Source organism: Merops nubicus, unplaced genomic scaffold, assembly GCF_000691845.1.
Source record: "Merops nubicus isolate BGI_N331 unplaced genomic scaffold, ASM69184v1 scaffold14251, whole genome shotgun sequence".
Taxonomy (NCBI): Eukaryota; Metazoa; Chordata; class Aves; order Coraciiformes; family Meropidae; genus Merops; species Merops nubicus.
This window is the reverse complement of record NW_008587695.1, coordinates 2,754-16,860: the sequence shown is the minus strand read 5'-3', so window position 1 is coordinate 16,860 and position 14,107 is coordinate 2,754. Positions and strand designations below refer to the sequence as shown.

Below are 14,107 nucleotides of genomic sequence, written 5' to 3'. Positions count from 1 at the left end.
TTGGGACAGGACAAGGGGGGATGGTTTTAAACTAAAAGAGAGAGACTTAGACTAGAGAGAAGGGAGAAATTTGTGATGCTGAGGGTGCTGAGCCCCTGGCCCAGGTTGCCCAGAGAGGTGGTCACTGCCCCATCCCTGGAATGTCCCTGCTCCCTGCAGGGGGGTTGAACTCGATGACCTTGGAAGGTCCCTTCCCACCCAACCCACTCTGTGACTCTGATTGCTCCCCCCTTCAATTCAAGCAGCCTCATCCCCTTCTCTCCCCAAGCTCCCAACACACGAGGAGCTGATAACATCCTCACTGCAACCCTGCCAGGTTCTCCCTCCCAAAGCTCCCCTGGTTCCTCCACTGCCCATCCTGGGCATCCCAGCAGCTCCCCTCCCCACCAGCCCCAGCCCTGTCAGCACACAGCAAGGACCTCATTGGTATGGAGCACCACCAAACCTTCAGATCCCCTTCTGCTCCATTTAAACCCCAGCTATTAGGAATCAATACCTGTTTATTGTCACTGCTTGCTAAATAATCGATGGCACTCAGAGGAAATATAAAAATAATTAACGACTAATACGTCTCCCATTTAAATAAGAAAACGTCCTTGGGTGGAAAAAAAGAAATGAAACCTCACAGGAAGTGCAAAAGGCTGGATTAAAACCATCCCAGGGGAGAAGGAGATGGTTTTAGTGGCACAGCAGATGTGTTGCAAGGAGAAGCCACTGAAGGGCTGCAGCTTTTCCCAATGTATTTTCCCTGCTGGGCACGTCCTGCAAATTGGGATAGAAAGGCACAGCTCCCAGACTGGTGAAATGGACCCTCTTGGCAGAGTGAGGCATTATTTGGGATGATAAAGGTGAAAAAAAAAATAGAAAATTCATCTGGAATGGTATAGAAGTCGCTGAACTGAGAATAGTTTTCTTAAATGAAGAGTAACATCTTGAAAACTCAATGCCAAACAGGCTGCTGCTGCTTGGAAGGGCCAAGGAAGGAAAGTTATTGCATTGGGCTGAGCCTCTGGTGTGTTCAGGGCAAGCACAGAACCATGGAATTGTTCTGGTTGGGAGAGACCTTCAAGATCAACTCAAATCACCCCCCCACCCCTGCCAGGTCCCCACTGCCCCGTGTCCCTCACACCACATCTCCACAGCTTGGAAACCCCTCCAGGGGTGGGGACTCCACCACTGCCCTGGGCAGCCTGGCACAGGGAAGAAATTGTCCCTCAGGACCAACCTCAACCTCTCCTGGTGCCCCCTTTAAATGAAAGGTGCAGAACCATGGCAGAGCCCACCAGGAACCTCCAGAGATGGAGGTGGTTTAGTTTGATTTCTGCCTTTTTTTTTTTACTACCAAAAGAGGAATCCAAGCTGTATGTTCCACAGGACTAAAGACAGCAAATTGCCAAGTGAAAGATGAGTTTGCAACACCAGGACACCTGCTTTGGCACACACTGCAGAGAAGCACCAAGAAGGCTCACTAATAATTCTGGAAAAACACCAATTGCTCTATTTTATGGCTCAACTGCTGCCTGGGAGGATGATTCTCTCCAGCGTGCTCTGCTGCCTTCTCCTTCAAGGAGACAGCTTTGTGAAGCTGGTGTGATGGCAATGATGGGCTCACGAGTCACTGTCACTTGGCTGACACAGGAGGAGAGATCTGTCCCTCCCAGCATGGTGGTGGAACACCAGGCAGGTCTTCTAGTGCTTTATGACCTCCTTACACTCCAGAATATAATACACATTTCATAGAAACCCAGAGTCCCAGCAGGGTGGGGTTGGAAAGGGACCTCTGGAGATCATCTCATCCCACCCCCTGCTCCAGCAGCTCACCCAGGGTCACAGCCAGGAGGGTTTGGGATCTCTCCAGAGCAGGAGACTCCATAGCCTCTCTGGGCAGCTGCTCCAGGCTCTGCACCCTCACCCCAAAGAAGTTTCTCCTCCTGTTCAGGTGGCACCTCCTGGGTTCCAGTTGGTGCCCGTTGCCACTTGTCCTGTCCCTGGGCACATTTTTGTATACTTCTAAAACCCAAGGACTTTCACCTTGTATCTGCACCAAAAGCAGACACACCCATTAGTAAGATGAGCATCTTCTAATTAGCAAAAAATGTCCATTCCTTGACATGTCTTATTTACGTTGCCAAAACCCACACGTAACTCACTCAAAAGCAAAACACACCAAAAATGTGCTAACTGAAAAAAAACAACCCCACCACCAATCTCCCTTCTCCTTCTGAGAAGTTCTTCTATCAACTCAGGAGTGATTTAAGATAAATCCAGAGAACAGTTTCATATGATGAAATAAAAATGAAGATTCTGAGCTTTTCATGGCCAAACACCAGCTACAGGGGCTCGGAGACAAACAGCCTGCAGTTTCCAACATAAACCCCCTTATCACTCCCCAAAATCAGACACTATTTCTGCAACTAAAGCACTGTGTGATAGTGTGTTGCACTTATTAGGTGGCAAAAGATTAAGACTGTGTTGTTTTACCCTCTAAACTGACCTGTAATGTATGCCACAGGCATATTTTAGAGGGGAAGACAGAGGATAATTAACCCAAATAATGTTGCAAACTCTGTCCAGACACTAAAGAAACAAATATCAATTTTCCTGTAGGAGATATCCATCAGAATGTTATTACAGATAAAATTAATCCTGCCATGAGATACTTCTCCACTTGCTGTCTCAGGGAGGCTTTGAAGAGAGGCAGAGGTTGAGAAGCAACCTCAGACTTCACCTCCAACCCCCCAGCACAGAAGAGGAGGAATTCAGCTGTAAAATGATTGAGGTACTAGAAGAATTTTGACTTTGAAAACGTTTTTCCTGTGAAAAATATAAACCCTGCTACATTACAGCTCTTCTTTGGCCTAAAAATTAAACATTCCTGGGAAATCTGGTCTTTTTTTTACTAATCCATGAGCACCACTGGGGCAGAGCAAAGCTGGAGATGATTTAACTTCTAGGAGTCTGTATGTACAAAAAGAGGCATTTTTGAACCCAGAACTAAACACCTTCATTAAATAAAACCTTCTATTCACACTGTTTGCAAATTTAAATATTATTTTTCCATTGACATTCAGCATATGAAGACCAGACAAGTGGGTCAGCCACCAACCTCTGTTCTGGAGGCATCTTCTGAACATCCACTCCCTACCAACCAGGAGTGTTGCCAACAAGGAGTGATAATTTTGGAGATGAAATGCAAAGCCAGCCTCTCCCCCCAATATACCCAAATATTTGCTTTGCATCACCTGGTATTTCAACCCTGGGCACAGCAGACAGGAGTTTTTCCTATTCCATTTGTCTCACACAAAGTGATGATGGTTTTCTTTCTGCTCCTCCCTCCATGAAGTCATGACAGATCTCTAACGTGCCCCACAAGGGATCTCTTTAGGAAAACAAAAACCATCTAAGACCTCCCTGGCAACGATCTGCCAACCCCCTCTTCACACTCTGTTTTATTATAGATTTAATTCAATATTCTTTGCAAACACCAGTGCTACAACAGAGACAAACCATGGGTCTGATCTCTCTCAGCTCACCGACGTTGATTCCACGGGAGCCCTGCTGTGTTTGTTGATCTACAGATGTCATCTCTCACCTCCCCAAGCCCCAGGATCTGCACAGAAGAGGGGTCACACCTCAGGGGGAGAGGTTGAAGCTCCCTTTTCACTGCAGATTTAGGTTAAGAACAGGTTGAGACCTTGTATTCTGCTCTCCTGAGACCCCACCTCGAATGCTGCCTCCAGTGGTGGTGGCCCCAGCAGCAAAGGGACATGGATCTGTTGGAATGAGTCTAGACAAGGGCCACAAAGATGAGCCAGGGGCTGGAGCATCTCTGCTATGGGAACAGGCTGAGGGCACTGGGATTGCTCAGCCTGGAGAAGAGAAGACTCTTAGCACTGCTTCCAACACCTGAAGGGAACCTCCAGGAAGGCTGGAGAGGGACTTGTGACAAGTGTCCAATGATGGGACAAGAAGAAATGGTTTTAAACTGAAGGAGAGTAGGTTTAGACTAGATCTTTGGAAGAAGTTCTTCAGCCCAAGGGTGGAGAGACTCTGGACTAGATTGCCCATAGAGGATGTGGATGCTCCATCCCTGGAGGTGTTCAAGGCCAGGTTGGATGAGGCTCTGAGCAACCTGCTCTAGTGGGAGGTGTCCCTGCCCGTGGCAGGGGGTTGGATGAGATGATCTCTAGGGTCCCTTCCAACCTGAGTCATTCCATGATTCTCCTCTCTACTCTGCCCTCCTGAGGCCACATCTGGAGCACTGGGTCCAGTTCCCTGCTCTGCTGCACAACCCCCTGGGCTGCTGCTCCTTCTCGGAGAGGGGCTCAGGCCACATTGCTGGTGGGCACTGTGAGGTGCTTCAGAGTCGTCCAAGAACATCCCTGGAACACCATCAAGGTGCTCTGTGAACCCCTTAACTTCCACTGCTAATACACATGAGTAGAAGCCCCATCCCTGGCACCATCCCAGGGGAGGTTGGATGAAGCTCTGAGCACCCTGCTCTAGCTGCAGATGTCCCTGTCCCTGCAGGGGGTTGGATGAGATGACCTGGAAAGGTCCCTTCCCACCCAACCCATTCCATGATTCTATGACTAACACCACCAGCAGAGTAATGCCAACCAGAAATGGGATCAGGACAATTGCTTTAATTCACTCAACTATTCTTATTTGTTCCTTCTCAGCATTAGTCACTCAATATTTTGGGGGACTCTTGACCATGGAGTGGTGTCTGAAGAGCATTATTCATCTCTTCATTGCTACTTTTGATTCATTGCATCTCCTGGGTGAACCTGACCAGCCAACCAAAGCTCAAGGGCTGAACACCAGCACTGCAAACACACAGATTGCCCAAAAACCCCTTCAGAAGACACTCCAGAGCTTTTGCTTCTACAAGCAACACCACCCATAAACTCACTTATGGAAAGCTGCAGCACGTGGGCCCAGGAGAGGTTGCTCAGATCACCCAGGAGGAGTGGGGATGGGGTGGATGGGGACAACACGACCTCCTGGGACTCACCACGAGCCAGCCCCACCACCCTCACTTCTCAGAAATAACCCCCAGCTTTGGCACAGCTCTTCACCTCAGACACCTCCTTGGGTGGAGAACGTGTGCACGGATATACAGACACATGTCATTTGTTTGGACTTGATGATCTTGGAGGTCTCTTCCAACCTGAAGGATTCTATGATTATTTTTACTTAAGAGTTAAGAACAGTGACTAATATAAAGGATCTAGAGTGACTAATGTAAAGCTATAAACTATCTTGCAGCAAAATTGTTATTCAATATGTATTTACTTTTTTTTCCCCAAGGAGAGAAGCTCAGTGAGCAAAGACAACACATGAATACAACTCAGATTTTCAGTTTTAGTGCCTGAATACAACCAGAGAAGCAACAGGATCATAGAATTGCTCTAGGTTGAATTAAACCCTTTGAGATCATTGTGTCCAACCACTGGAGGTCTCTTCCAACCTGCACTGCTGCCCCATGTCCCTCACCCCACACCTCCACAGCTTGGAAACCCCTCCAGGGGTGGGGACTCCACCACTGCCCTGGGCAGCCTGGCACAGCCCTGGGCAACCCTCCAGGGCAAGAAATTGTTCCTCAGGGACAACTGAAACCTCCCCTGGGGCAACTTGAGGCCTTTTCCTCTTGTCCTGTCCCTTGGGAGCAGAGCCCGACCCCCCCCTGGCTCCAGGCTCCTGTCCGGAGCTGTGCAGAGCCAGAAGGTCTCCCCTGAGCCTCCTTTGCTCCAGGCTCAGCCCCCCCAGCTCCCTCAGCTGCTCCTCATAGGTAAGGAAAGAGGGGAAAATATTTATCAAGAGCTCTTACTTCCTAAATTGCTACAGTCATTATCAACCTAATTAAATAATTACACTTGAAAGGAGGCTTGCACATCGTCTGCTGAGTAAATCTAAGCTAAACACAAGCACTTCCCTTGTAATCCCAAATTAAAACTATAAAGCTTTTAAATTCTCAGCACCACTTCAAACCAAGTGCTGGGAAAATAAGGGAATTTGGGCATTTTAGCCTGGGCAGGACGTGGGGATGGAGCAGGAGCTGAGGATGATGAGGTGAAGTGGTTGAACAAAGCACTAAGTGCCCAGAGAAACCCAACTACCCCGGGCATCATCTTCCCAGCTGACTGTGCCAGTGGAGCCCTGTCAGAGCCTGTCACTTCCATTCCTTGATGAGATACAGGAGTTTAATGCTTAAATTGAGCTAACTGCCTAGATTTGGGAGCATACAGGCTGAGTGGAACGAGATATGCTGGAACAACTGGGAAAAGGAGTGAGTAAGCTGCTAGGAGTAGTGGGATGGGTGATGGGAAGGGGCTGAGAAGGCACAAACCCACCTGGGTCTGCTCAAAGATGCTTCCAGGGGATGGGAACGATGAAGCAGGACGTGTGGGTGTGCCCCTGAGAGGGAAAGGTGCTGCTTTCACAGCAAGGAAGCACCTGGAGTGGAACCCTGCACGATTGACATCAATTACCTTGGCAATTTAAGGGGCAAGAGTGAAAACCACAGAGAGCTGGCTGCTAAATTTACTAACAGAGATTAGTTATTATCAAGCTATTAGGGTTTTTTTTTTTTCAATGAGTAAAAGAGGGAGGAGGAGGAAGGAGAGAGAAGTGCTGAAGGTAAATGAAGGTGCAGCCCTGGGCACACGGTGCCTCACTGGGATGGGTCAGTCACCCTGCCCTCCCAAGGAGTCAGGAGAGAACACCCTCAGCCAAAAAATGGGCAGGATTTGTATGGATTTAGGAGATCTCCTCCATCAGCTCAGTTCCCCAGCACCATTTGAACCTTATGAGAAAGGAGAGGATGTCCTGATGGCCAGTGCAAGGTGGGCACCACGCAGCAGCTCCTCAGAGCAATTTCATGGAATCCTTTTCTCTCCTAAGAAGGGCCCTTCCTTCAATCCCCTTTGAAGCATAGCCAGCATTTCTGAGATTTTTCACAAGCTCTCCTGAATTTGGTGGCTGTTAGGGCTCCAGGCTGTCATCACAGACTCACAGCCAGGCTCCTGCCAAGATTAATTCAAAGCCCCTTGGCCCAGGCAATACTTGGACTGAGACAAAAAGGTGAAGTGCACTTGCTGTAGTTTTATTGGTGATGTTGCTGCCAGTTCCCAGCCTCAGCCCACAGCTTCCACCACCCTGGGACACAGCTCCAGCCAGGGCAAAGACTCCTCAAGTATTTTTTCTACAAGCATTTTTTCCTCCTCTCACCACGTGCCAACTTAAGCCTATTTTTCAGCTTAAAATATTTTGCACAGCATTCCACCTGTATGATTGTTCTATGGGTTTTTTGGGGTTTTTCTTTAAATCTAGGTTGGTTAAATGTAAAATTCTGGTGCCCAGCTCATGTGAACAGGCAGCACATGGGGTGGGCAAAGTCAAAAGTGGGAGAAATGAAAGATTTTCTTCTTACCCTCACCCCAGCTTCTGCAAAGATAAGGGAAGGCATCAATTTCAAACCTGAGAGCAGAGGAATGTTCAGCTGGGCTCTTCCTCAGCAGAGCTGTATTTTTACCAGCAGACAGCCTCAAGAAAGCAATTTGTAACTCCACTAATCAAGATTTTACCTTCAAGTCTAATTACGAGGTGTGCACCCTAATTATACCAAGAGATCTATCCAACACAAGGGCACAGTGAGCAGCCACTGGCTCCCCTCTCTCTCAGGACATCAGCAAAGAAATCAAATGAATCAGGTCCCAGGGGAGAGACGAGGAGAGGAGTGTGTGCTGATAGATAATCACTTCAGAGACCTAATTACCAAACCCCAACTTTCTTTGTTCTCCACCAGAATTCTCCAGGGAGCTGTATTTTGCAGATTAATAAAGTAATAGAAATGTGTGCCAGGCAAAAAGGGTAAAAAAATCAGTTTAATAATATTGGGAAATAATTTCTGACATTTAGGAGCAGCCTATTTAAAAAAAAAATCTATTTCTTATGTGGTTTTATTAACACTTTTTTTTAGATTAACTTTATATTCTCAAACCTCTGAGTGCCTTTCTCCTCCATTTGCTTCTTAATCCTGAGGAAAATCTTCCTCACATTTTAATTGTCAATTAATCCAGCACGATCATAAATAACCTCAAAAAAGACCAGAAAACATAAAGGAGACCAATAATCAAATTCTTTCAGTGTCTGAAACAGCAACAGGCATTAAGTTTTGAATTAAAGAAATCTCACCCTGCCAGCATCACTCTTCTGAGCTAATTTCACCTAATTTCAATCAGATTATTGTTCACAGGTTCTTGATGTGACTTGGGTGCAAATTTGCCAAGGGGTAACTGGGGAAAGAAGAGAGGGCACATTCCAGAGCAGTGAATTTCTGCTGATTTGTCCTTTTTTCAGCACTTTTGGTCATTGGAAGGCAATCAGTAACTTAACAGTAAATACAAAAAGTGATTGGCTTTTCTACCTTTCCTGCTAAAACCAAACAGCTTCATGAAAAACTGTTGTGATAAAAAAACCTGAATCATTTTCTCCTGCACTGGCCCCACAGGGGGGCCTGTAACCAACCCTAGAAATCATCACCTGCACCTCCACCCACAGAGCTGAGCTTAAGGGCAGCTGGGGCTGAGCCACCAAGACCCACCACAACCCTGGTGGGTGCCCTCTGTGTGCCAAAAGCTCTCCAGGGCCATTTGCCATCACTGGGCTACCCTGGAATCATGGAATCATGGAATCATTTTGGTTGGAAAAGACCTTTAAGATCATCAAGTCCAAGTGTTGCCCCATCCCTGCCAGGTCCCCACTGCCCCGTGTCCCTCACACCACATCTCCATGTCATTTAAACCCCTCCAGGGGTGGTGCCTTGTTGTGCTCCTTGCTGTTGAGCATCCCAGGGGGACAGGCAACTCACCTTCAGACAGGACAGGACAAGAGGAAAAGGCCTCAAGTTGCCCCAGGGGGGGTTGAGGTTGTCCCTGAGGAACAATTTCTTCCCCTGGAGGGTTGCCCAGGGCTGTGCCAGGCTGCCCAGGGCAGTGGTGGAGTCCCCACCCCTGGAGGGGTTTCCAAGCCGTGGAGATGTGGTGTGAGGGACACGGGGCAGTGGGGACCTGGCAGGGATGGGTGAGCATTTGGACTCAATGACCTTGAGGTTCTCTTCCAACCAGAATGGTTCTATGAAAACTGTATTTTTAGAATCAGAGCCCACGTTAAGATGGCCTAGGGCAAGAACTGGTCTTCTGAATGGGAGAAGGGATGTCTTCTCCCCTCAGACACCAGCTGAGGAGATGCAGGCTAGGAAGTCTAACATTGGACACTGCAGTTAAAAAATATCCCTGACTAAATCCTCCTCAGCTGCTTGCTGAAAGCAAGGGGACTGCAAAGGGAGCCACAGAGCACCCAGAGCAACCTCAGCAGCTCTTCTCTAACACAACAGCAAACCTGGGCAGCCTGGTCTGGTGGGAGGTGTCGCTGCTCCTGCCAGGGAGGTTGGAACTGGATGATCTTTAAGGTTGCTTCCAACCCAAACCCTGCTGTGATTCTATGAGTTAATCTTTAATTCCTATCCAAGTGCTTCTGAGGAGTTTTCACAAGGCCTGCTCATTGACCTCTCACATGGTTGGTGCTCTTCTAGACAGAGCTTCACAAAGGCTTCTGCTATCAACAACACCTACATGCTTCCAAAAATCCAAATTGGAGGTTTCCTACCCAGCTGAACTGCAGGATACTGGCCAGTCCAGAAGATGACATGTCAGTGTTCATCACTTCTCCAAACCTGGAGAGCCAATATCCATCCATCCATCCATCCATCCATCCAGCTCCTGATTTACATCACCCAACGAGCTCCTCATTCTACACTCTCAAAACTCAATCTCTGATTTAAAATGCTCCACAGCCTTTTAATTTTAATTTCTACATCCAAACTTAACCTTTTTTCTCAGCACTAAATGCCTGAACTCTGAATAGCTCAGAAATTCTTTGGAAACAAATAATAAAAATCAAGACCTACTGGAGGAGTCCTGTTGAACCAAAGGGACCCTCTCCTAGAAGACTCCAAAACAAAAAGAATAGAAAAAACTAAAAGTTCTGAGCCAGGATTTGGAGTGCTGCATTTAGGAATCTGAGAATTAAACCATAACCCACTTGAAAGTGTTTTTTAACTGAAATATTTTAGAAACCTCCCCAGCAGTGACTTCCTCTGGTGCTCACTGGAAGGGGAACGTTTCAATTCTTCCACTCTGCCTGTCAATGTTTGAGCTGCATTTCAATGCACTTGGCCAATATCTCATTGTAAATGTATTTTCTATAGCCCTTAGTCTGATATTTTTAGAGCTGTGGCTCACCTAAATGCTTTAAAGCAACCAAGTCCTACTCAGGCTCTCAGGAGTGCTGTCAGGGCAGAAGATAAGTAGACACTAAGTGGTGAGTATTCACTGTGGCATTTGCATGCCTCAGGCTCACAAGAAAAGGGACCTTTTCAGGGCAAATGACTCCAAATGCCCTTAGCTCAACCAAAATGGGAACTTGGCACTACAGGACTGCACAAGAAGAGAACTTGATAAGGGAGAAGTGACTTAAAGAATGGCTGATCCCCTGGGATGTGGGTATGGTTTGAACCTGCCTGCATCTCCCGTGGGTTTTGAGTTCATTTTCACATCATCATAGACAATCACTTGCCAGAGTTAGATTTATTTTTTTCCCATTTTCTCCCTTCCTCTTGTGGGTGAAGAGGAATCGATGATGTGAGGAGGAGTCAGGCAGATGTTCTGTCACAGGCTCTTCTCCCTCAGCTTCAGTGGGGAAGGTATCATTACAAAGGGTCACACTCCTGCCCATCACACACCCAGCTCAGCTGCCACATTTCAGAGGACCCTGTCAACGTGGTTGGTTTCCACTCATTCTGTGGTTATCCTCTACGTTGGGTTCAGTCCCAACCACGTGGAATGCCTGGTGCCCATCCAGCAGGTGTGGCAGGAGATGTCCACACCACCAGCACTGGGAGTGATGGCAAACAGCAGCAGCTTCCCCAGCAGAACTGTTCCTCCAGACTGAGGCAGCAGCTCATCCTCACAGTGCCTCAGGAGGACCACAGATAGCAGAGGACTCACAGGACCTGAAGATACCAAGGGCTCCTGGGGACCCTGCTCTGCCCTCCAGCAACTCCACTGCTACCTGCACACAACACAGGCTGCAGAGGGTGGGGGTTCACCTCGCTGGCTAGTTTGGCTGGTTACTGGCCCTGAAGCCAGGCACATCTGGTCCTCTTCCATAGTTTCACCCCTCCTAGAGACCAAGAACCCTTTCCTCAGAGGCTGGTCCCTGCAGGGAACTGACTGGCTACTTCTTGAGGAGACCAGGCATCCTTCCTAGACCATGAGTGCCAGGTGCTAAGGGCTGGAGCAGGACTAAACCATGGCCCTCAGCACCACATCTCCATGGCATTTAAATAAAGAGTTGTTTCATGCTTCCATCTTTGGGCTGCATACACATTTCTAGAGCTCCCTGTGGAGTGTACATATACATAAGTATCTTTTTTACACCATTAACAGGGCACTTCAGCTGGGCATGGGATTTTTTTTCCATGGTGCTTTAAGTTTTCTGGTTGATAAGGCTTTGCCAGGATGGATATTTTATGAACACGAGACACGTGGGATAAAACATGCAGAAACTGAGAGTTCTCCCAACCTCCCAACCTGTGATTTCATGGTGGCATCTGATCATTGACTGAAATGTCCTGAACCCCTGGCAAAAATCAGGCTCGTGGAAACAAGCAGGATTGCAGCTGGAATGAGCTGAGGTATTACAACAGTAAATTGGGCTGGAGATGAAATGAAAAACTCATCTGGATAATAATATGCTCTGGGGTTTATTTCTTGGTGGCAATGAAAATTCAAACTGATGCTGTCGCTACAGAATTGAAATGGGAAGAAAGTTTAAAGGCAGAAAAATGGGAAGAGCATCCCAGAGCACACAATAAAATGGTAACAATAGCTTAGACAGTCTAGAGCTGCTCTCTGCCACAGAGATTGTAAGTAATCATCTACAAATGCTATGAATATTAACTGGCATTCATACCTGAGACATTCTGGCTTTTAAGCTGAAGCAATTTAGTTTTCATTAACTGTCTAATTTTGAGGCATCACTAAAAGTGATTGGAGTGAAAAAAAAAAACCCACCTAGAAGAGTTTCCCATTTCATACACAAATCTTTACAAGAGAAATGGCTTTATAAAGTGCTTTAACCTTATTTCCTCATTTATTTCAGGCAAATCACATTAAATAAAACTCCTGGTCCTGATTTATGGAAAGAAAAGGCTCAGTTCAAATGCTGCTCTGCAAGGTCAGCTGTGACCAAAGGACTGCTTGAAATACAGGCACAGAACAGTCTTTACTAGAGCCAGCACTGAAGGAACATACTCTAAGAACATGAAAACTGCCCTGAAAGAAACCTGAGTTATTATTCTAAAGACCAAGATTTATTTAGGAAGGGACCAGGGACCCTGTGGGTGGGCAGCTCCATGCCAAGCTGAACAGGACAAGTCTTTTCAGAGGGAGACCTCAAAGGGTGGCATGGAAAGTAAAGAAATCCTCATGTCCCACTTCATTTTTAGTGCTTTTAATCCCTTAAGCTCCCTCACATGGAGGCCAAAACCTTTAATATAACAACACTGAGTTATTTCATCAAAATATTTACCCAAAGCAGAACCCTCAACAACTGTTTTAAGATCACATAGGTTGTACCTGTTGCAAGATCACACAGGAATATGGTTTTTACCTCATGGAATTGTGTGTGATGTCTGTGATTACACTGCCCATGATTCATCTGTGCCACACTGACACGTAAATGAAAATCACTGATATAAAGGAAGAGGAATTTGTAGGTTTAAATACAGTTTCTCCTGAAGCTGATGCTTGGCAGAATCATAGAAGGGTTTGGGTTGGAAGGGAGCTGAAAGATCATCCAGTTCCACCCCCCTGCCATGGGCAGGGACACCTCCCACTAGAGCAGGTTGCTCAGAGCCCCATCCAGCCTGGCCTTGAACACCTCCAGGGATGGAGCATCCACAGCTTCCCTGGGCAACCTGGGCCAGGGGCTCACCACCCTCACAGGGAAGAACTTCTTCCTCATTTCTCATCTAAATCTCCCCTCTTCCAGTTGGAACCCATTGCCCCTCATCCTGTCACTGTAACCCCATATAAAAAGTCCATCCCCAGCTTTCTTGGGGACACATTAAAGACACTCCATGGCACTGAGTCCTGTGCTCCTGCTGCCCACATGCTCTGAAGGGCTCCTGACATCCCCACCGTGACCCAGAGCACCCCTGCAGTCCCTCCTGTTGATACATCCTGAAGGGACCTTCAGGGATGATAATAATCTGGCCAAATTCTGAGTTTCTTTGATTAAAGGGGTCAAAGAGTTTTCCTGCTTGGTTGCAAACATGAGAATCATGTTGTGGAGAAAAAAAACAAAACAGATCTTCAGGCGAGGAGAAGCTTTAACCAACATTTTTAACCTTGGGAGGAGAATACAGAAGGGTTTGTCTGACACATGGAAAGGACATTCCCTTGAATTTTATAGAATCACAGAATGGTTTGGGTTGGGAAGGACCTTGAAGATCATCTAGCCCCAACCCCTCTGCTTCTGAAAGAGCTTTTGCTGTTAGGTCTCAGCTTTTAGGACCTACACACGCACCCAATCCTACACTTACCTGTACGGACCTTACACTCCCCTTTTTTCCAGCCAGACAAGGATTTCTCACCTGGAGAGATGATATAGAAGAAGTCCTTAAACTCATCCATCCAGACCTCTGCCAGCCTCCTGTTGTTCTTGTTGATGACATGCCCCGTGCCCCCGGGGAAGGTGTAGGGGGTGGCCTTGCGGAAGACGTGGCCGACGTGCGAGCAGGTGACGATCTCCAGGGAGCCACCACACTGCCAGATCTGGAAGAAGAAGAAGAAGAAGATGCAGAGAATATTGTCCACGACCAATACAAACCCCCCCCAAATCTGCAGCAGGAGGGGTGGACAGCGGAGCAGCCACCCCCTGATTTATTTCCCCAGGTGCCAGCGTGAGGGGGGAGTTCAAGGAGATGTTGAAGGGCAGCAGGAGGGGCAGGACCTGGCTGGGGAAGGAGGAGCACAGA

General features: G+C 47.4%; 1 protein-coding gene across 1 annotated transcript in view; it reads right to left on the bottom strand.

Annotated features, from left to right (window-relative positions):
- The window catches only part of LOC103781314 (polypeptide N-acetylgalactosaminyltransferase 13), a gene marked incomplete at both ends in the record, with an annotated part of 18,401 nt that extends 4,497 nt beyond the window's left edge, over positions 1 to 13,904 (bottom strand). The window contains one exon of the mRNA XM_008949022.1: positions 13,724 to 13,904. Within this exon, the coding sequence (XP_008947270.1) occupies positions 13,724 to 13,904 (181 nt within the window). The remainder of the gene's footprint in view (positions 1 to 13,723) is intronic.
- Positions 13,905 to 14,107: the final 203 nt, after the last annotated feature.